This window comes from Electrophorus electricus, chromosome 22, assembly GCF_013358815.1.
Source record: "Electrophorus electricus isolate fEleEle1 chromosome 22, fEleEle1.pri, whole genome shotgun sequence".
NCBI classification, from domain to species: Eukaryota; Metazoa; Chordata; class Actinopteri; order Gymnotiformes; family Gymnotidae; genus Electrophorus; species Electrophorus electricus.
Genome location: NC_049556.1, coordinates 8,175,651 through 8,198,604, shown reverse-complemented (window position 1 = coordinate 8,198,604; position 22,954 = coordinate 8,175,651). Strand labels below are relative to the sequence as shown.

General features: G+C 44.2%; 2 protein-coding genes across 3 annotated transcripts; both read left to right on the top strand.

Annotated features, from left to right (window-relative positions):
* The first annotated feature begins 282 nt into the window (after positions 1-282).
* Positions 283-11,425, top strand: stxbp3 (syntaxin binding protein 3). Of its 2 annotated transcripts, none has more exons than XM_035521500.1 (19): positions 283-358; positions 1,164-1,213; positions 1,466-1,547; positions 2,124-2,200; positions 2,380-2,452; positions 3,488-3,585; positions 4,166-4,311; positions 4,549-4,642; positions 5,538-5,662; positions 5,808-5,906; positions 6,074-6,131; positions 6,258-6,323; positions 6,585-6,665; positions 7,053-7,188; positions 7,614-7,720; positions 7,888-7,989; positions 8,757-8,842; positions 9,480-9,628; positions 10,158-11,425. In XM_035521500.1, exons 1-19 carry the CDS (start codon positions 313-315, stop codon positions 10,256-10,258), a joined length of 1,776 nt encoding a protein of 591 aa, XP_035377393.1. In that variant the 5' UTR covers positions 283-312; the 3' UTR covers positions 10,259-11,425. The 2 variants fall into 2 exon arrangements, with proteins under 2 accessions (XP_035377393.1, XP_035377394.1); XM_035521501.1 differs by lacking the exon at positions 283-358 and adding an exon at positions 682-788.
* Positions 11,426-12,640: 1,215 nt separating this feature from the next.
* Positions 12,641-21,282, top strand: rabggta (Rab geranylgeranyltransferase subunit alpha). Its single transcript, XM_026998725.2, has 17 exons — positions 12,641-12,825; positions 13,076-13,095; positions 13,245-13,355; positions 13,743-13,867; positions 14,244-14,431; positions 14,761-15,009; positions 15,943-16,026; positions 16,375-16,457; positions 16,562-16,657; positions 16,759-16,864; positions 17,185-17,236; positions 17,376-17,464; positions 17,923-18,011; positions 18,330-18,446; positions 18,590-18,703; positions 18,843-18,930; positions 20,021-21,282. The coding sequence occupies exons 2-17, from the start codon at positions 13,093-13,095 to the stop codon at positions 20,167-20,169; spliced, it is 1,743 nt and encodes a 580-aa protein (XP_026854526.2). The 5' UTR covers positions 12,641-12,825; positions 13,076-13,092; the 3' UTR covers positions 20,170-21,282.
* Positions 21,283-22,954: the final 1,672 nt, after the last annotated feature.

Below are 22,954 nucleotides of genomic sequence, written 5' to 3'. Positions count from 1 at the left end.
GGGCAAGGGATCAATAGAGATATGAATTGTATGATATATGGTCTATAATAATATTTTTTTCTGAAATTGTTCAAGCTGGTAAAGCTTTTTTTTTTTTTTTTTTGTTAAAATGACCTGTAATCAAGACATATACTGTTCACAACAACATTAATAATATAATTCTGACGGGAAACTTTCCAACTACTTTCAGAGGACATTTTAAATAATTTAAATAGATTAACTCGATAACGCGAGTCCGCGCGCGCGTTCTTGGTGATGTCATTACGTACTTGGCACGTAAAAAAAAAAAAAAAAAAAAAAAAAAAAGTCAAGATGGCAACTGGTTCAGACTACGGGCTGAAAAAAATAGTTTGGCAAAGTAAGTTAATTCAGTCCCGGAATGTTTTATTCAGACTTTTAGAATTAATAGAGTTAGCTAATGTTTTACATTTTCAAGCCGTGTTCGCGTCAATAAGTTTAATTGTCCATAAAAAATAAACACGAGTTTGCCAACTAAGCTGAGTGTAACGTTAGAAACAGTCGGGTTTTTTTCTGGCGAGCCTCCCTTCCTGTTGTGTTTAAAGCTCACACATAGTTGCTTCACTCCTGTTGTTTTATCTCGGATGTTTCGTGCTAAAAAAGCATTACTGAGACTGAGCTGTCAGCCTCCAGTTTAGTGTTAAACTTACATCTGTCGTCAGTAGGTTAGCTAGCTGGTTGGCTAGCTGAAGTTAGCCTGTTAAATTCCATTTAGGCAAGTTTACTGTCAACAAATGTGACGCTAACTCTAGCTAAGCTACATACCCCAGGTTAGTAGATAGTAAGTCTTACTAAACAACAGATGAAAGGTTGTAATTAGTTTCCGTATATGTGTAAACCTTGGCGGGAGTTGACTCCAGGTAGCTTGTTAAGCTAACCTAGCACTAATGGAGTTCCTGTAGGTCTAGTTAGCTGACTTGACTAACGCTAGCTGACTAGGTTGTCCAACTGTTGTGAAAGTTTGAATCCTGCTGCTCCTATGGCTAAATACCCGCTAGCAAGGAAACCAATAAAGTATGACATTAAGCATTTATTCTAGTTGACTAAAAACAGTAAACGGGTAACGTGTCGAAGTCAAAGGCGTATCTCTGATGACCATTTCACGTTTATTTAATAACATTATTATTTTTTGCCTCAATACGCAGAACTCAAGGATACTATTATTGCAGACTGCAGAAAAACAGACGTATGGAAGGTTGGTATGCATGTTGTTTTAAATGCCTTAAAGTACTGTTTGAGCAGACCGGTCTGTCTTTTGACAAATGCAAGCCAATGATTTGACGCGCAGAACAGTTATCTAATATAAAGTAGGCCACCTGAATGGACATTTTTTTATGGCACAAGGGCAATGAAAGCTCTACATAATTGGTTGTATTGAATACTTGTTGCTCTGCTTGACCTGAATTCAATTGTGATTTGGTTAATCTTGTCTACTTTGTTGCCATAGATACTGATACTGGACAACTTCACCACCTGTCTCCTGTCCTCGTGCTGCAACATGACTGACCTGATGAATGAAGGGATCACAAGTAAGGAACTGAAGAAGAAAATTAGATTAATACATTGAGATCCCCTCAGATTGTATAAGATCTTAAGACAGGTGATTAGACCGCAATTATTTCTCTGTATAAGATCTTAAGACAGGTGATTAGACCGCAATTATTTCTCTGTTAATTGAGATCATTGGAACAATCTAATGTTAGTGACATCCTTTATTCATGAGACTTTTTTTTTTTTTTTTAAGAGTTCACCCATCCACACTGTGAATTGGGGGGGGGGGGTGTCCTTATAAACCTTTTGGCTCCTGTGCCACTTCAAGGGCATTCTCAAATCAGTGCATCCCCACCTGTCCAGTTATTTAGCCTTTCCATTGGCTTTATCTGATTCGACCTGGTTATTAGCAGAGGATCCTGGACGTGCTATAGCAGGACAGTTTTTTTGCCTATGACACTAGGATTGGAGTGGAGTGTGCACAAGGGAGCCTGGGGCCCTTGTCTTACTCCGATGTCTCTGACTACAGAAGCTGTTATGGGGCTAATGAATCAGTGATGATGGTGGGCAGCTATCTGACTGTGCGCGTGTGTGTGTGTGTGTCTCATTTGTAGTTGTGGAGGACCTGTTTAAAAGCAGGGAGCCTGTGTTGGAGATGAAGGCCATCTATTTCATGTCTCCTAATGAAAAGGTCAGATAATACTGCAGTGTCTGCTCCTGCACTTTCAATCTGATTGCAAAATTTTGTGTATTACAAAACTGACAACCTCGTTGTACACCATACTTTGTCCTAAATAAAAATAAGTGCTGTCTGTCGTTAATGCTTTTTTTTTGCACTGTCCTTTCTGTGGTTTTGTTCCTTCCTGACAGTGCGTGGATGCGTTCATCAATGACTTCAAGCTCAAGCCCAAGTACAAAGCTGCATATGTCTACTTTACCGACTGTAAGTGCGTATGGGGGAGCACGGTGGAAGTGGGGAGCCTTGCTGTGAGGAAAACAGGCAGGCTGGAAGGTCCCCTCCTGCCGCCACTGAACCCTGCGGTCCTGGAGAACCACCGCCCTGCACGGTTCCAGATACTCCTCACCCCAGTACACCTGATCCAACTCATGAACGGGCTGGGTTGGGAAAGTTGGGATGGGGAAAACCTGAAACTGTACAGAGAGTTTGGTTCCCCGTAGTGCAGTTGAGGAGCCCTGTACTACCACGGTACTCGAGTCCCTGTGCTTGCAGGGTGGCGGAGGGAAGCTGAGTCCGTGTTTGTTTGTCAACTTTAAGGCTGTGACAGGCAATCCTATCCTAGTTGGATTATTTTCTTCCGAGAAGATTTAGTTCTAGTGGGAAAAACTCATCTGGCTTAAGGTAACTCATCTAATGTTTCAAAAAGAAACGATGATACTGCTAGAACCTGCAAAGCTTGGTTTGATATAATAATACCCATGTTGATATAATACCTACGTGTATTTTGAGCTTTGCGTAGGCTCCCTTTTCTCTTACTCCATAAGAGGAGCCTGTTGCGACTGAAGTCATGTAACATCTTTTGAACAAGCGCATACATTCAAAACATGATAGTTTTGACAGGAATCTTTGAATTTTCAGATGTTAGATTATTAAAATAAGTGATGACCGCAATAGGTTTATGCAGTAGATGTTATTTGAAAATGAGTTGACTCAGAAGCTTGGCCCTAATTCCTGCAAGCATTAAAGGGAGTCACAATGCCCACATTACAACCCTATCTTAACAAGTGCAGTAAAAAAAAAAATCCTTCCTTCAATTCGTCCTCTTCCTCTTCCTCTTCCTCACCTTCTTTCTCATCCTCCCATTCTTCCTCTTCTTCCACTTCTTGTATGGCTGCTCCTTCACCCTGTGTGGTCTGTTCTATCAGGAAGTAACTTCCATCCCAACGCCAAAGTTTGGTAAACTCTTGAGGGCATGAACTGCTCTTTTATGGAGTGTGTTTTTCCCCCCACTCCTTTTAGATTGTCCAGATGAGCTGTTCAACAGAATTAAACTATGTGCAAAGTACATCAAAGTGTGCAAAGAGATCAACATATCCTTTCTTCCACTTGAAGCACAAGTAAGTAGTTGCTTTTTAAAAATTGTTTTCTCTTCCTTAGTCGTCTTTTCTAAGTAATGTGCCCATGTTGGATGTGTTTGTTTATGAAAGTTGCCCATGATGGTGTGCGTTTCTTCATGAACATTCTGGGTTTAAACAATATGTTTGGTTGCAGCTGTCAGAAACATTGCACTGTTAGTAGGACCAGCATTTGCTGGCACAAGGTTGCTATTTAGGACAAATGATAGCTGTCTGAAATGGTCTCAGGTGTAAGTGGACTTCCTGTGAGGAAATGCACATTGACGTATGCGAGTCTTGCCCCAGGGGGTCAGCTCTGTGCTGGTGAATATTGTTTCCCACAGGAAAAGGCCATACTTAGCAGAAAGGGAAGCGTTCCAGAGAGAAACAGGGCTGGCTTACAGTCCAGGCCTACAGCCTGCATGCAGACATTTTAGCTCCGAGGCCTACAGTCTGTGTAGATGCTGTGTACTCCTGTTCAGGAGTAGAGTGCTACGTTCACCTTTTTCTGTTCTTATTTTGCTTTGAGTAGTGTTGATTTTGATCTAATTCAGGCTGTTTGTGTGTGTATGTGTGTGTACAGGTGTTTACCTGCAACAATCCAGCGGCCTTCAGTAGCATCTACAGTCCTCATAGTCAGGACCGAAACCAAACTCTAGAAGCCCTTGCAGATCAGATAGTCACATTGTGTGCCACTCTGGATGAGTACCCTGGGGTCAGATACAAGAAGTGAGTGAGAGCAAAGATTTAGCCACACGCACTCACAGGACCAGTAGTCAGCATTGACTCATTGGCATGTTTTTGGTTTGTGCAGCATTTATGATTTGTACAGCTTTTAGATGGGTTATGATGTTCTTTTTATAGTTCTGTAATTTCATTGGGCTGTGCTGAGTGCAGATTCAGCTGTCCATGTGTCGATGTGAATTATTATTGTTACAGCTCGTATTGGTTATGCTGTGTGTGCAGAGATTCATCGAAGGATTATGCTAAATTTCTGGCTGAACTAGTGGACAAAAAACTGGAACGACATTACAGGCTCGACGACGACAACAAAAAAAAGGTGTCTCTTTCAGCACTCGCTTCTTCTCTCTCTCACTCCCCCTCTCTCTCTATCTCCCTCACTCTCTGTCTCCCTCTTTCTGTCTGACTCACTCCCTCCCTAACTCCCTCCCTCTCTCACTGCCTTTTATGGATAGTGGTACAGATGAACGAAGTTTATTTTAGTTGTGTGTTTTGGTATCCCTTCAGGGTGTGCGTTCATTCTTCTTTTGTATTATATTCCAAGTGTTCAGTAACACAACGCATGCTATGGTGAGGATGAGGGGTTTTCCTGAGGAGGAACTTGAGCAGCCATCTCTTCTCAAATTGTAGGACAGCTCAGAATGGCAGCTTGCTGCTGCGGCTTTCATGAAGCATATATTAAATGCCTTCTGTAGCACGGCTGCTTGCACTGCTGAATTTGTCAATTAAAATTTTCTAATTTGTGTCTCACTGAGAATCGCACCTGCACATTTCTATGAAACGGGAGAGTTTGTGGGGTTAAAGAGAACAGGCGGCATGAGGTGATTGTTTAACATTGTTAACGAGATGTGTTGAATGGATGGAAGAGAGAAAAATCACAAATGCTCTATCCAAAGGTACTGTTACAGGTCTCCTTACAAGCTCTTAAAAATATAGCTAACAGCAGATCAATTAGAACTCTCGCAAACATGTTTATGTGAAAGTACACTTTAAACAGTGCCCTTTATTTTCTTAGTATAAAATAAGCTTTAACGTGATACATGATTATTATTATTATTTTTTTTGATCATTAAATTTTAATACATCATAATGCTCACACACGTCTTACACGGGGGACCCATTAGTCACTGAGATGACCTTTTGGCCAGAAAAAAAAAAAAACTCATCAAAATCACGGCATACTGACCTCTTGAATGTTTGCCTCTCACCTATAGGAAAAGACGTCAGCACAGTTAATCATCGTTGACCGTGGCTTCGACCCCGTGAGCCCAATACTACATGAGTTGACCTACCAGGCCATGGCTTATGACCTCATGGACATCAAGAATGACACTTATAAGTAAACCTTTTTTACACAAACACATTGACAGACATTTAACAAGTACGCAGACCATGACCTAGTAACTCCAACACAGGAGACTGGACTATCTGAACATGTTTGTAAACGCTGCCGTGGTGAGTTGAGCTGTGCTTTTCGGCGTCAGGTACAAAGGGAAGGACGGCTCACAGAAGGAAGCATTGCTGAACGAAGCTGACGAGCTGTGGGTCAAACTCCGGCACATGCACATCGCTGAGGTCACCGAGTGAGTAACTCAGCTAAAATACGATGTCTAGTCTCCACCTGACTAGCAAGAAATCATCGAGGGCTTGTCTCAGTGCTGACTGTGGCTGTCTTGTTAAATAGTCTGATCACTACTTTTCTAACAATCGAAAAAATCTTTTTAAAAAAAAAAAAAAAAAAAAAAAAAAGACAAATCCCGAAGCTGGTGAAGGAGATCTCAGCCAGCAGGAAGCAGTCGGACACAAAGGTGAGAGTCCGTCCATCCCCATGACTCCTTCATCGCCCTTCAGCCTCCGTCACATTTACTGCTTCTGCCCCTTCATCATCATCATCATCATCATCATCTTCTTCAGCTTTGCGCCATTGTTTCCAGATGTCGATAGGAGTCCTTGCCCAGCTGATGAAACAGATGCCTACTTTCCGGAAGCAGGTTGCCCAGGTACGTGAGCCGCCCGAGGCCCCCCGCCTGCACTGATGCCGTGCGTCTTTTTACATTTTCAGTGCAAAACAGGCAATGCCATGACAACAGTTGCAGACAATGAGAAATAAGCTGGTCTGATAGCTCTTCTTCTTTGGGCGTTTCTGGATGGGGAAGATGCACCGTGTCGAGTTTTTCGTTCTGGACATGGGTTGAGGTATTGACTGACTTTACAGAAGCCGTGCTTTGGTGTGACAGTGTTTCTCTGCCCCCCCCCCCCAGAAAACGATCCACCTGTCACTGGCCGAGGACTGCATGACCAAGTTTCAGGAGTCGGTGGAGAAGCTGTGCAAAGCAGAGCAGGTACCCGGGGCTCCACCCCTCCATGGGAGAACATCGCACAGGAACTAAAAAACTGGGCTTTTTGTTTTAAATGTGTGTGGGGCTTTTTGTTGTTTATCATTGGTTTGAGGAAAATGAACCCTAGTATTAACAAGGAGCGATTTTAACAGACACATAAATGAGAATTTTTTTTAAGCCATAGACTGAAACACCTTTAGGCTGTAAAGCTAAATCCGAATGCTGATTAAGTGCGTATTGTTCAAATTTTAGGTATGGTCAGATCACATCTGATCTAGCTGATCAGAGAGAGAAGATACGAGTAGACTTGGACTAGTGACCATGGCACCTGTGATTGTGATCAGTGAAAAGGTCACAGTGTGTGAGAGCTGTTCTCTTCCCTGTGCACAGGACCTTGCCATGGGCTTGGACGTGGAGGGGCAGAAGGTGAGGGACCCCATGCGGACGCTGCTGCCCATCCTCCTGAACCCACACAGCACCCCCGATAAGATCCGTGCTGTCCTCCTCTATATCTTCAGCCTTAACGGTGCGGCCCAGTGCTGTGTCCTCACGCGACCTGACGCACCCCGCATCCCCACACACTCACTACAGTGTCCTCACACACCCTGAGTCCCCACACACTCACTACAGTGTCCTCACACACCCTGAGTCCCCACACACTCACTAGTGTCCCCACACACCCCGAGTCCCCACACACTCACTACAGTGTCCCCACACTCACTACAGTGTCCTCACACGCCCTGCGTCCCCCCCCCCCCCACTCACTATAATGGGTCTTCACATGTCCTGTGTGTCCCCCCAAACACACACTCACTACAGTGGGTCCTCACATGTCTTGCTCAAACACCCCCCCAGCCTACCAATGAATGGGCCCTGAAACAGGGCTTCTGAAAGCACTTCACCACCACTTACGTCTTGTTGGTTCATATATTAATGTGTGTGTGAGAGCAGGCACGACAGAGGAGAACCTTACTAAGCTCATTCAGCACGTGAAGATCGAGAACGAGAGTGAATACATCACAAACTGGAAAGAACTGGGCGTGCCCATCATTGCCTCGGTGAGTGAGACAACCCCAGTCTCTCTCTCTCCTTTAACTGAATCTGAGCTACATTGCTGTAATGTTTCCTGTATTTGAGAGAAGCATACAAACTGAAATAAAATGCTCACGGTGAGATTTTCTTTCTCCATTTCATGTCCGTCCCCTCACCCCTGCTTCTCCTGCAGATGAGTTTGTTCTCGTCTCGAAAGTCCTCCCGAAGGGACCGCTCCCAGGAGGAGATGTACAACCTCTCGCGTTGGACACCCATCATCAAGGATGTGATGGAGGTGAGATGCACCTGTGCCCTCTGTCTGACCACAAACGCTAGCGGCCAATCGGACGCACTCCGATATTTCAACCGGTACACACAACCCTTCCACTGAAAGTTCCACTGTGACTCGTTAGTCACGTATTTACATTTACGTTTGTGGCCTTTAGTTGACATTTTTATCCAAAGCGACTTACAATTATGACTGAGTAAACCTGAGTAATTGAGGGTAAAGGGTCTTGCTCAGGGGCCCAACAGTGGCAACTTGGTGGGGCTTGAACCAGCAACCATCCGATTACAAGTCCAGTACCTTAACCACTGCCATATGCCACATATGCCATGGCCTGGCCGAGGCATATGCCACACCTATGACTGGCAAGTCTAATTCCAGAAATCGGGGTGAATTTAATCAGAGCAGGGACTCTTGCAGACATTGGACGAGTCAGTGTATGGGCCAGCAGATTCATTTTGGACCCTGTGTTGTGCTGTACATAACGGTAAATTTACACCTGGACATGCAAACTCACAGATGGCATTATTCAAATAAATCAGCAATAATAATTATAACACACTTTAGAAACAAAGGTTTAAAAAAATAATTTTGTTGTTAAACTTATCATCGTGTGTAGTTGTGGTGCATGAGTGTAATATTTAATGGGACCTACATGGAACAGTTAACAGGACTCTAAAGCCTATCCCTCATTTCCTCTCATTTTGCTGAAGACATCTGCAAGCTGTTTCAATGATGTACTCTCATTTCCGTGTGTGTGTCTGTTGGGGGTACAGGATGTGGTGGGGAATAAGTTGGACACGAGTGTGTGGCCTCACCAATCTGAGTGCCCCTCCGCCTGGAATGGGTCCCGTGCTGTGAGGTAGGCCAGGCACGCATACTCATCAAGCCAGGCACTTCTGTAACAGCCCTCAAATAGAGAGGCCCATTCTGGCTACCAGCCTGCTATCAAAATGCTCTCCTTGCATAGCTTAATTTAAGCTTAAGTCCAGAATGGTTCCAAAGGCAAAAACTGATTATAGAGCTGCAGACTGAAGTTACAGTTGCTCGTTGGTGCTAACGTGCCCCCTCTCCTTCTCCCGCCCCCTGCACTCAGAGCTGTGAGGTAAGGCTGAGGGTCGAGGCTCCTGTGCACTTTCCTGAATCATTGGCCTGTTTGGCATTACGTTATGATGTGATGTCGGTGTTCGGAGGGCTTGGTTGGCCTCTCCATAGTTTATGGCTAATTAGAGTGTTGGGGTTTGCTGTGTGGGATCTGATATCCGAAGGTTCTCTGTTTGACAATTTCTTTCTTGTGCATGTCTGCATTCCTTGATTCTTTCCCTGACTCTCTCTTGCTCTCTCCGTCTGCCTGTCTCTCCTACTTTCTCACTCTGCTTCATTTTCTGTTTCCCTCTTTCTGTCTCTGAACTTGTGCTCTCTTCCTCCTTCTCTTTTTGATCCCTTTTTCTCTTTCTCCATCTCTTTCTCTCTAACACCCCCCCCCCCCCCCGGATCAGCGCAAGGCAGAAACCGAAGCCCAGTTCTCTGGATGACTATCGCAGTGGTTTACGCCTCATCATCTTCATCCTGGGTGGAGTCTGCTATTCTGAAATGCGTTGCGCTTATGAGGTCACGCAGGCCACCAAAACCTGTGAAGTCATCGTCGGTCAGTACCAGTCTATGGACAGCAGCAATTATACAATGCTTCCTTTTGTATAGCGTCTCTTTCACAAATTTGCATTGAAGCTGGAAGGTTCTTATTACCTAAAATAGTTTGCATTTGATTTTGCAGTTTTTAAGACCAGAGGTGGAAGAGGCATGTAATGATTCAATAATTCCAGTGAGCGAATAGTAATTGGGTGCAATAAAGTGTCAGTCCTTCCTTTCTGTTTCGTGTATGTAACTGCCTCCTTGGGCTGTGGCACTGATACCAGTGTATTATTTTTTTTTGTGTGAGCCACAATCATTCGTTTTGAGAAGTTAGAACCTTTGCTTGAAAGCAAATCTGCAAGAGTGATGTCTCCTTAGCATGTAGCCTGTTTAGAATCATTTATGAAGGACTAGAGGTAAGGGGATAAGTGCTGGCAGGGTAACTCCGTTACTGACTTGTATTGGTACGGTGGATACCGGTCACGGGGGCCTCTGAAGTAACGGAGCCTTTTCCAGTAACGGGTAGTTTTCTGTTCCCTGCGTAGGTTCCTCTCACATCTTGACCCCAGCCAGTCTACTGGAAGACATTCGTGACCTCAGCAAAATGCCCATGCAGAGCTTCACGATAGAAGAGGAGACATCCTGAGTAGGCTGATTTCTCTCCTGACCACACTGGGAGGTCCCAGCTCTCTCTACTGTTCTCCTGCAGACCTCCCCTCCTCCTTCTCCCCCCACCCCACCCCACCCCACCCCCCGGGCGCGCAGCACTAAACCGCTGGTAAGCAGAGACGAAGGAAACTCGTGTATATGCAGATAGACCTCATGCAACCCTTCTGCCACACACAGCCCTGTTACCTGGCCCAGGCATATCAGTGTCTGGGGACTGGCTGGGGACCCCTCTGTACTGGACCCATCCATTAAGACGACCTCACACTGCTTTACCCAACAGCATTCCTTACAGCTCAGCATGCCAAGAACAAGAAATAAAAAGATTTTATTAGCACATTTATTGTTTTAAGAATGTATTTCACCAGCATTTTTATTAGTGAATATCAGCAGTTCAAACATTCTGTACTCATGTGGATGCTTGCGTTGACACGGTTTGACGGTAAAAGGTCCATTAGATCCTTTTGTGTCATGAGAGAGTTGTGATTGCTCACATGTTTTGGGGCACAGTTACAGAGTAAAATGCTTTTATATTAGTGATAGCTTTGGCTAACTGGTTTTCTAAAGTAACCATTTTTCTCACCATATAGATATGTATACATCACACAAAATACAGTATTTAGTGTTGGAATCAGCATTTCTCTTTCTGAAACTGAAATGTTTTTTTGTGAGTACTTAACTTTGGGTGTGCTGTGCAGTTTGGCTGTATTGGGTCACACTGAATACACCAGAAGATATGTTACTTACTTTGTTCCCAACACACCTGGCTCTAATATTCCAATGCTACTGAAGGCCTTAATTAACTGGATCAGGTGTGTTAGATAAGTGTTTATCTATATTTAAGTTTGTCACTTATTTGTTTGAATAAACTGTATGGCGGTAGGTATCCATAACCCTGATCTGGAGTCTCTTAGATTTAACATCAATGCTTAATGTCACTTAACATCCATCTTTAGGTTTTTCACAAAATGTTCCTTATTTGAATTAAGATGAAGTGCCTGGGAAATGTACATATGTATTAACTGCCTGCTAGAAATAACATTTTTTGCTTCTTTTGCAGTTTTTGAATTTTTAAAATATAATTAATTATTTACATAACCATCCTATTGAACAACTGACAAATAAATGAATTATGTGGATCACCTGCCATAAATGTGATGTGTGTATTATTGCTAATTACATGATGTTGGCTGCCAAGACAAGATTAAACTACAAAATCATATTTGTATTGGCAAAATGAGAAGGGATACATTTCCTCTGATACTATTTAGCAGTGAAATCTGAAACCTGAAATCAGGCTTTTGGCAAACCATCTTGGTTCATCTGTTCCTACATGTGTGTGTTTGTATGTTAAGATAATTGGCAACTGGCATTTTATCTACTGCTTAGTTTCACAATGGGTTTGGCTCTGGTACTATGGTTGCATAATAAATGGGTTTATTTCATTCAACTAGTTGATGTGTACATGCAGAGGAACTGGTACAGTTTGTATCCAACGAGAGACAAATAGTATGATCTGGCAGCAAAACTAGAAGAAAGGGTTTTCTTGGGGCAAATTAATAAATAACCTTGATCTAAATTCTCAACACAAGCCTACAAAGTAGTAACAATAAGGGTTCTTTGTCATTGCGTTTTTATTTGTTTGTTTTGCAGGCCAATATGTTCCAGAAGCATCTTGCTTATGTCTTCCATGACCTATGAGTTCTCAGAGGTGCAGTATTAGCAATAGACAGCACATAAAAGATGGTGTTGTGTTTGCAGTCTCTGGCACTTCAGATACATGCAGGTCAGATAACTGACTCTGGGCCTGGGCATGACACAATGGGAGGCTGCCTCTAGCATCCGCACACGAGAAAGCCCTGTGCAATACGATCTGGCAAACCTGCCCTTATTGTCCCACACGTTATTTTCCTCCCCTGCGTGTGCACCTTGTACATGCTTACTGGCTGATTTTGCGCCTGAATGTGGTTTTGAGAATGTAGGTGAAGTAGCATCTGGCCACCTAGACTTTAAACGTATATTAACACAGTTTAAACATGCCACTCATACAGAAGTATAAGATGTTTCCGTTAATGTTTCATCCGAGTTCTTAATCCTACCTACTTGCTTGCGCTAATCTGAGTGTCAGGTAGTTTAAATCAATCTCAGTCAATTTTGCGAAATTTTAAGCGTTGGTTAAATTAAATGTTTTGTTGCTGAGATTGTTTCGAGCAGGTTGGAGAATGGCATCACGCTTCCATCCTCTAGTTTTCCCGTAACATTTCAGCGGTGGCGCTGGCAGCTTGTTCAGCGCTCCACTAGAGGGCGCTGTCGCGCAGAAAGAGACGAAGGGCGCTCAACGCTGACGTCGTAACCAGGGGACGGAAGTGAGATTTGTAGTACTCTACCTACGACGTCAACTTTGCTTCGAGAGCAAACTGCATCGTTCAAGCTCTTATTGTCAGTTTATTTTCCCCTTCCTGCGATCGGAAAACGTTGATCGGCAAAAGGCGCTCTCGGTCAGCAGGGCCTGTCTGTCTCTTGGTTAAACAAGGATTACGTTCGACTGTGAGTGATTATTTTCCCGTTTCCTCATCATAACTGACCCTAGCTGTCTGTGACAGTGCTTATAGTCTACTAGAAAATACGCGTAATTTTGACATTTGAATCATGATTATTTTAGCCACAGTAATTTTATCTATTCGGATCTTAATTCGGCGCTGTGGCGAGACTGCCGCATGGGTGGGTTTGCGCAGGCGCGCTGATTGTTGAGTTACTTGTATTATTCACTTGTATTATTCTTTTCACACATTTGTAGGTCTTCTGCGGTAGACCATGGTGAGCTGTTTTAGCGTTTACGTTTCTTACGTTTCTTTAAGCTTTGCATCCATTACATACACGTCTTTGTTACTCACCCGATTGCATCTCTCTCTCTCTCTCTCTCTCTGTGTCTCCTTCACGCCCCCCCCCCCCCCCCCCCCCCCCAGCACGGCCGAGTGAAAGTAAAGTCCACTGCTCAGCAGGAGGAGGAGAAGAGGAAAGAGAGGGAGAAGAAGTTAAAAGTGTACCTGTCCGCTCGTGACGCCGTCTTCAGCAAGGTTTGTATTGGAGCTGATGACATTCTGTGTCATATTCATACGCATAAACATTTGTGGCTGAGTGGTTAAGGTACTCGACTTGTAATCGGATTCAAGCCCCACCACCGCCTAGTTGCCACTTTTGGGCCCCAGAGCAAGGCCCTTAAACCCTCAACTGCTCATAATTTTAAGTCGCTTTGGATAAAAGTGTCAGTTAAATGCCATAAAATGTAAATATGCTTGATTTTACTCGCAAGACCTCATACTATCTTTTTTTTTATTTACATATTGCTGGATTATTAGATATTTTTAAGTATATAATGTTTGAATGCATTCTGCTGCATTTAACGATGAAGGACAGTAGTTCTCTCTCACTCCTTGGTGCTCGCTGCATCTCCCCCTTTTCAGAAAAGCAACGGTGTTCTGGATGAAGAAGCGCTACAGCTCACCCAGCAGCTCTTGTCTTCGAATCCCGACTTCGCCACCCTGTGGAACTTCAGGAGAGAGATTCTGCTTCACCTGGAAACTGTAAAGTGAGGGAACTCCCAGCATGCTTTGGGTTCTGGTCGTGGGCGAAGCTGCTTTTGAATGCACTTCAGATTAAAGTAGCTATGTGGCCTGAGATCAGACTTCCCTTTCTGCTCCCAGTGTTTTTAGAATATTGTGTGGATTGGCTGTTAAACTGCACCGGTGGCGTCATCAGGGTTTATCTCCCTCTCTCTCTCTCTCTCTCTCTCTCCTCTTCCTCTCCCTTCCTCTTCCTCCGTTCAGTTCAAAGTAGCTTTACTTTAGCAAGTCTGTATCGGGTATAGGGTTTAGAGTTCAACATGCTCTGTGGAAACAGCAGTAATGCTTGTGGATGTTAAATGCTGATGACAAAGTTAACGATAAATTCCCCCCCCCCCCCCCAGAGGAGGAAGAGATGCAGAAGCTGTATGAGCTGGAGCTCCTCTTCACGGAGTCCTGCCTGAAAGTCAACCCCAAGTCATATGGCAGCTGGCACCACCGCGGCTGGGTGTCGTCGCGCCTGCCGAGGCCTGACTGGCCACGCGAGCTCAGCCTGTGTGACCGCTGCCTCAGCGTGGATGAACGCAACTGTGAGGGCGAGGGTGGAGGGGGGGGGGTGTGCGGAGGAGGAGGGAGGGAAGATGATGAGAATAGAAAAACTACAAGACTCTTTGAGGTTGTTCACTAAATATGTCTAGTCTTACTGTCTCCTCCTGTCAGACTGCCTCTCTCTGAGGGGTTTGAGAAGGTGTGAGATTACATTAAGGCGCTTCCGCTTCTTAATAATGGGCAAATAATAATCTTTGCTAGCTAAATATGAGACCAGTGTATGTAACTAAATTGTATTTATATTAATGTAATCTTAAAGCTCATACTCTCAATCTCTCTCTCTCTTTCTCTCTCTCTCTCTCTCTCTCAGTCCACTGCTGGGACTACCGTCGCTTCGTGGTGAAAGCATCCGGCGTTCCCGTGTCCCAGGAGCTGCGGTTCACAGACCGTCTGATTGGCTCTAACTTCTCCAACTACTCCAGCTGGCACTACCGGAGCACTCTGCTGCCTTTGCTGCAGCCAGGGACCCCCTCGCCCTGCCGGAAGCCCGCGCACGTGTCGCCCACTGCCTCGCCACAGACGCACGGCCACCGAGTGTGTGAAGAGCAGCTACTTAAGGGTAGGAAAGGACGATTGCACGCACGCACGCACGCACTCGCTGCCAGACGAGGGCAGTGTTGACTGACCCTTTCACCAGAAACATCACGCTTTCAACTGACTCTCAGATCCAGCACACCATGCACAGAGACTGTAGGGATCATTCATGGAGCTTGGACGTGAATATTGCCGAGGCCACTTTTATTTTTCAGCTACTGATTCTAACAAATTCTGTAGTATCAGTGAATACTTACAGGATAAAGATGATTATGTAGAGTGACAGGTGAGATGGGTGTACTGGTGTAGTCCTCGTTACTGTCTCTCAGACAGGATTTAGGCCGGAGCTCTTGGGTTTTAAATGCTTCATAGTGGATTGTACTGTGATTACTGGACCCCAAAGCTCACTTCCATACATCACAATATGTGCAAAAACACTTTTTAAAAATGTAGATTTTCTCTTTCTTTTTTTATTGCATAGGAAGCTCTTTCTGCTGTTTCTTTTAGGCAAACAAGAAGTTGTCTTGAGACCTGGACCTTTTCTGGACGATTACAACAGGCACCCTTTCCCTCTAGGAAATGTCATCTTAGAGCGTTCGTGACATTATGAGAACCTCGGGTTGAAAATCGGCACCTCTGGAAACTCTGATCTGGGAGTTAATGCATTGATTGTCAGGCCCCAGTTCTGACAGAACTGTTCCTGCAGGTCCGACTGCTGCTGTGGCCCTTGTTCTGTGAGGGACAGCAGCAGGTCACCTGCACAGAGCAGACATTTCACCTCCGTGTTGTTTAGTCCAGGAGCTGCACCTTGATCCGGTGGCGACGCTAGCTTGTTTATATAAATGCTGAACATGTTTGGATTCCAGCTGCAGCCCTGTGTCACACCACTCCCCTGAGTGAACAGTGTTTTTTTTCTCTCTCTCTCTCTCTCTCTCTCTCTCTCTCTCTCTCTTGCTAGAATATGAGCTGGTGCAGAATGCCTTCTTCACTGACCCTAATGACCAGAGTGCCTGGTTCTACTACCGCTGGCTCCTTGGAAGAGGTTGTTTGTTTGGTGTTGTCTTTTTTTCTTTGGGTGTGGGGGAGTGAGACAGTCTTTCTTCCTACATTCTCTGTCTCTGAATCGGGTAACATTTTTGCCAAAGCACATCTTTTTGGGGGGGTTTTGTTTTGTGAGTGTGCGTGGATGAGTGAGTAAGTCTGAGAGACAGAGAATGTAGGAAGCAGGATTGTATTCGTTACAAGTTTGCCAAAGCATATGTATGTTTTAGTTTTTTCTATGTGAGTGAGTGAGAGACAGAACGTAGGAACATGTACTCTTGTGTCTATAATTTTGTGTGTGTCCCGCCTCACCCTAATCGTATGTGGTGGTCTTTTCTTCGCTGTCCAGCTGAGCGGGAGGAGATGATCAGCTGTGTGTACGTGAGCAGGGAAGGCGAGAGAGTAACCGTGGCCTTCTCCAAGCTTGTCAACGTAAGGCACAGCGCCGCGTTCGGAGAGGAAAAGACACTGGTGTCTTTCATCTGCCTAGATGACGCAGTTGAGCAGGTCACGCAATCTCTCCCTTTCTCTCTCAGGCTCCTGCTGAGGGGCTCGTGTTGGTGTTGGATGGTCAGCCGCAGCAGGTGGAGTGGAGGAGCGTTCACCCTCTGTTCCGTCACAGTCCTGTCTGGGTATCCCTACTTCACACTCAAATTCTGTCCCCTAGTCAGTTTACCTATAAAGTGACATGAACACACAAACTCATTTGTGTGTCTCCTTTTCTCTCTCTCAGCTGTGTGAGCTTCCTCCTGGCTCTATTAGCGACATAAACAATGAGCACAACCTGACAGTGCATTGGACTGAGAAACACACTCACAGAGATTGTGCCCTCTATACAGGTAGGGATGGGTGTGAGTGTGGTGAAGTGCTGGGTTGTTCAGAGCATTTAGCTGACACTTTTATCCAAAGCGACTTACAATTATGACTGAGTACAACCTGAGCAATTGAGGGTTAAGGGTCTTGCTCAGGGGCCCAACAGTGGCAACTTGGCAGTGGTGGGGCTTGAACCAGCAACCTTCCAATTACAAGTCAAGTACCTTAACCACTGAGCTATCAGTTTAGCCAGAACTGGGCAGGAACTAAACCAAACCTGTCTCCTTATTTCAGAAATTCTAAGGCGTATTCAGTATGTCCTGTTTTACCATTTTTCTTTCCTTAGGTCGGCTTGAGAGTTGGTGCCGTGATTCTGCAACTGACCAGGAGCTCTTCAGGTGTGTGTGTGTGTGCATGTGCGTGCATTTGTGTTTCCATTAACACATTTCCTATTTATGATTGAAAGCTTGCAGCTACTTTTTAGGAGTCGTCTAAAGTGCGTGTGTGCGTGTTTGCGTGCGTGCATGTCAATCATAGGAGTGAACTGTCTATAGAGAAGACCTCAGTTCTGCAGTCTGAACTCCAGTCCTGCGGTCAGCTCCTGGAGCTGGAACCTCAAAACAAATGTAAGGGTGTGTGGGGGTGTGTGTGTCAGGACACTTTACCACATATTTTCTAGTGAGGGCTGTTGTATGAAATACTCAGGAAAACAAAAAGATGTCCTGGTTTATTACATTTTTATGTCCCACAGCAAAGCTAGCTGTCTGGAAGACAAGCTTCAGTAATTCCTGGTTCAGTAGATTCGGTGGCCGTGTTTATAGGGTCGTCAGCTATGCGCCTTCATTTGGCCCATGCAGACTACAAGCTGGTTGGACGGTTCTCTGTGTTCACTCGTGTATGAAGGATCAAAGATGTGTTATGTGCAGTCAATGATTCTGATGACTTTGCAATCCATTTTACTGTCCATTTTCTTTGTTGTGGGATTATATCAAAATTGATTTGATATGTTCTTAGTTGCACATGTAATTTAAAAACAAAACCCCTAAAATCTCTCTCTCTCTCCCTCTCTCTCTCCCTCCCCCAGGGTGTCTCTTGACCACGATCCTACTGATGAGAGCTCTGGATCCCTTGGGCCATGAGAGGGAGACCCTTGCTCATTTCCAAACTCTGAAGGTCCCTATACCGCAACGGGACTCTGTCCACACACACCACTGCCTGAATCAGGAACACACTCGTGATGGTCTGGATTGGAGCAGGAATGATAATCCCATGTGTTTAGACATCTCTTACAAGTCTGAACTCGCGTCTGACTGCTTATCTAAAGTCTGATGCCTCTTGCCTACATCCACTGGTGTAATACTAGCGTTCTGTCCACTGCTTGTGTAACCATCCTCAGCATTGCTTTAGTATCAGATATAGTTTGTAACGGTGATGAATGTAGATGTCGAGTGTTTGTTTGCCTCTTGCCTTAACCCTGCATCCCCCCCTCAGGAAGTGGACCCCATGCGTAGCTCCTACTACAGTGATTTGTGCAGTAAGTTTATGATTGAGAACACTATTCTAAAGATGGAGTACGCAGAGGTGCGCGTCTTCAGTCTCTCTGACAAGGTAGGCGAGAGTTGGGTATTCCTTTGCTACGTTATTCGAGTTTACCTTGTGAGTTTATATTTCAGTTCAAGTTAAGTGCTTTCTGTGTCTCGATCACTCATTCGGTCATGATCATTTCTCTCACTCTCTGTCACTCCCTAAAGAACCTGAGTACCCTTTGTCACCTGGATCAACTGCTATTGGTCACTCATATCAATCTGTCATCCAATCAGCTTCTGAAGCTGCCGCCACAGTTTGCCATGTTGCATTGTCTCAAGGTAAAGTCTCAGTTCAGTAACTAATGATTTGGAAATTTATAACGGAAATCTTTGCCCCACTGGGAATGACTCCTTACTCCGCAGTCTCTCTGGTGTTCTCCTTTTGATGTGTCTGGGTTTCTTTCTCTGACTCACCCAGGTGCTGGAGGCTGACAATAATGCCATCGAGAATCTGGAAGGGCTATACCAGCTGCCCAAGCTAGAGGATGTGTCTTTAAGAAACAATCGTATCCTTTCAGCACTGCACATATAATGTGGATTATTTTATATAACCGTGTGAGTTGATTCATCTCCCAGAAAAGGCACCCAGAAGTACACCCCACCCCCTCGCGGTATATAACATTTACAGAATTTAGCTGATGCTTTTTATCCAAAGCGACTTACAATCATGACTGAGTACAGTTTGAGTAATTGAGGGTTAAGGGTCTTGCTCAGGGGCCCAACAGTGGCAACTTGGCAGCAGTGGGGCTTGAACTGGCAACCTTCTGTTTACAAAATAAAAATAAATAAAAACTTATTTAAATAAATAAGATGGATATAGTTTAAATAAGCAAGAGACAGCTTTGCCATTGTGAACCTCACATGCTGAATGGATCCCTTGAAACTTTGGTGAAAGGCATGTTAAAAAATAATAGTACAGAGCAGGATGGTTGGGTTCAGTACAGTTACTGAGTGATGAGGTAATGGTTGGAAATGTGAGGCATACATGCCGTAACCTGCACATCCCACCATGTACCTGCTACATGAGGTGCTGGGTGACCTCACACGTGTGCAGGACTGGAGGTGCCACGCGATGGGAAAACCGAGAACCTGGACCTGACGATGGGCATCACGCATTCATTTGGTCATAAGAAATATGCTTCATCACCCATCACAAGTATCAGGTCAGAATGCTGATCCGTGATCAGTTACCCCTGACATGAATCAGGTTCAGGAGATGCTTCACTCTGTGTATGTCAGAGGGCTGCTTGGTGTGACGGCTCACGGTGTTCGCGCACAAAGCACAGAGCTAGATAGCACCTCGCAAGGTTCCCACAACGTGAGCAGTCGTGCCTGACCAGACCTTATTAGAAGAAACCGGACCTGCAACACGTTGCATATGACCTTGTGTACCAGTACCTTTATAGATGTACACAGAAGCCCAGCAGCATTGGCAAGAGCTCGCGAGGAGGGCACAGTGACGTGACTCAGAGCAGTGGGGGGGGGAGGAGTCAGGATTAGTGATTTGGGATGAGTCATGATATAGTCAAAACTTGATCTTTAGGAGAGAATGATGATGATGATGATGATTTTTTTTTTTCTTAACCTGCTTGTTAGATATCTCTAAACTCTCTACATTGGAACCCCTCGTATCCTGTCCAAAACTCATCAGACTGGATCTCCGTGGCAACCCTATCACCAAGACTGCCAATATCCAGGCAGAACTGGCTCAGCTGTTACCATCGGTTACTGATCTTTTGATTTGATGGGTCTAAGGACGGCGTGTGTCTGTGTGTGTTTGTGTTTTTTCGTCTCATGTTGTCTATTTATTCCAGTGTATGGGACTCATTAGAACCTGAAGCTGGTTTTAACACTGTAAACTTGCACTGGGCTCAAAGAGACTTCAGATTGTGTGGGTGTGGCCCTTTGGGTGTGTGCCCTTTAGTGTTCATGTTTCATTTTCATTTGTCAACTGCATGCTGATAGATAGAAGATAATATTTTGTGTGTGTGTTTGTATGCGCTTGGCACATGCACATATGTATCTGTGTGTCTAAAGTGGTTTTCATTTAAATTTATGAAGATACTGTATGTGAATCCTAACAGTCTTTCTGATGGTAATGGCAGAGTGTAAGATTAATGAAATGTATTTTCATTTTATGGATTCGGCAAACATCTTGGATAAAGGTCTTCAAGTCTGCACTTTAAATCCAAAGTCTGCTCCTGGATTTTGTAATCACTGATTGTTTTACTGCAGATTTTCCACTTTAACCAGTCTGATACGGCCAATCTTGTTCGTCAACTGTCGAATGACCAGTGACAAAATTCAGGACCAGAAACTGGATGCGGAGTCCTGAACAGAAAAGCTCTGATGTCAGCTAAGCTTCTAGTACAGGCCAACGTGCCTCCATACAATCTAAAAGTCCCTGTAGTCTGCCAGCTGCCACCGCAGCCTACAGGTACAGCAGGTTACGTGTCGTGTGTTGTTTCCTGCTGAAGCTGGCTTGGCCTACAACTTTGGGGCCCTGTCCGTTACATTCCTGCTGATGTCAGTAAAGCAGTACATGCCTGTCAGCTCTACCTTTCCAGACTCCTGTTTTAACTAAGCTGTCTGCCTCCCAGGGACATTTCCTTCCAAACTCGAATGACCAGCTCCAGCTGTGTTTTACTCAACTTTGTGTTTAAGCTGTGTGTGTATCCCTAGTTAAGCCTAAGCATGTACAGAACATATCTATTCCTGAAACTACTATTGCCACAGAATGTGTATTACTATATGAATTTTGTTAGTAAGTATTCACTGCAGTAGATTTAGCCACAATGACCTTTTAAAATCCAACAGTGGCTCCATCATGGTAATTATAATTTTATTTTTCTAGCTAACTGTTTCAATGTGGACTTGTGTTATCAGTTTGCAATTGCAAAAGAGCGTCAGGGTGACACCAGGACATGTTTTTGTGTGCGTTGGCGGTGGGTGTTTCAACTTTTATGGGTGTGGAAGTGTATTTGGTATTATTTTGGCATCGCCATTTGTGAAGAATCACGAGTTGGACGACCACTGCTGTGTGTCTCAATGGAGTCATCACGACAATCACGTTCGGCCAGGTAACCGTTTAACAGGTGAACAGTTTTAACGATTTTAAAGGCTGCCCCCCCCCACAATAAACACACACCCCCACCCATATTTAGAAATATATGGAATCAAAATAAGTTATGAACTTAGACATAGTTGTGGGGCTCTGAGACATTTTTCTGTGGTCTGTAACTAGAGTCAGTTTCATCATCCATAATGGTGATGATTATGATTTTGAGTGCTTTGAAGTTATTTTTACTAGTATTGAGAAGCCCACCCAGCCGCCTCCACTAACTGGCATCTACAGGCCACCAGGACCCTACTCAGAATTTATTAAGGTATTTGCAGGTTTCCTGGCTAGTGTCATGGTGATCTATAATAGTCAGAGTCGTTCTTAGGTGTTCAAAGAAGATTTACTTAGCAGAAGGGAAGAGGTGAAGGCATCAGGAAAGCTTTCTGCCAGGTGTGAGTGAGGCATGCCTTAAAAGATGTAGAAAGGTCTGGATCACAAAACATGCAGACCTATTTTGCGTATCTTAACATCTATATAGAAGAATATCTTTGTTATAGATGAGCTGTGGGAGTTGCAGAGGTGAAACAAGGTCAGTAGACAAGATGGGAACTTAGAGCAGTGGAAGCTCGTCTAGGAGGACCACATGGAAGCTTGTAGAATTAGTTTCATAATTAGAGTACCATATGATGTTCTGTCCACATCTAAAAACTTAAGACAATGGGTTAGTGACTCCTGGATACAGGTCAAGATTGGATAATGCAAGCAGATGTGGATCAGAAACACTGTTCAACTGGAGGTTGTTACTAGTCTTAGGCCAGACCTGATCTTTGGTCATCTTCGTAGAGCCAGGACTCACATCCGAAGCTATAGTTAGGGAGGCCGACGAAAGGAAATACATAGACCTTACTGTCTACTGTTTTCACAGTCACCATTTAGCCTGAAACACCAAAGAAGGAAGATACCCACCTGATGATCCTAATGAAGTGATTATCCATGCTGAAGAACAGCAAATATTCATCTGAGTATTCATTATAATTTAGTGGGATTGTAACAGGAAGTGCTGTGAGATCAACTCTTCTACATAACTGGATTAGAATTATTTGTAGCATTTCTCTATTTATTATCCAGATTAAAAATACATTTGACATTGAGATTAAGTATTAATAGAAACACATCCAAAATGGAAATCTCACTCTTAGTGGGACCATCATTTCACATTGTGTAAAAATATCAGAAAAGTAACACACACACACACACACACACACACACACACACACATATCTCAGAGATTTTGTCCATTTTCAAATATAAAAGGCACAGCACTATTTTCAAAAATAAGTTTTGATACAGTATACTGTTTTTATTTGAGATTTGCATGAAGAGTATACAGCATGTATGTCTATAAACGTATACATGTGTGTGTTCAACTGTTACACACAATGACGCAGTGGCCCGCTCTGCTTCGGCTT

Coding starts and splice junctions, on each gene's coding strand:
- rabggta (XM_026998725.2), top strand. Junction 13,868..14,243: donor CTTCACCTGGAAACTGTAAA/GTGAGGGAACTC, acceptor CCCCCCCCCCCC/AGAGGAGGAAGAGATGCAGA. Junction 16,458..16,561: donor CCTTCTCCAAGCTTGTCAAC/GTAAGGCACAGC, acceptor TTTCTCTCTCAG/GCTCCTGCTGAGGGGCTCGT.
- stxbp3 (XM_035521500.1), top strand. CDS start 313: ATGGCAACTGGTTCAGACTACGGGCTGAAAAAAATAGTTTGGCAAA. Junction 2,201..2,379: donor TCATGTCTCCTAATGAAAAG/GTCAGATAATAC, acceptor CCTTCCTGACAG/TGCGTGGATGCGTTCATCAA. Junction 6,324..6,584: donor TCCGGAAGCAGGTTGCCCAG/GTACGTGAGCCG, acceptor CCCCCCCCCCAG/AAAACGATCCACCTGTCACT.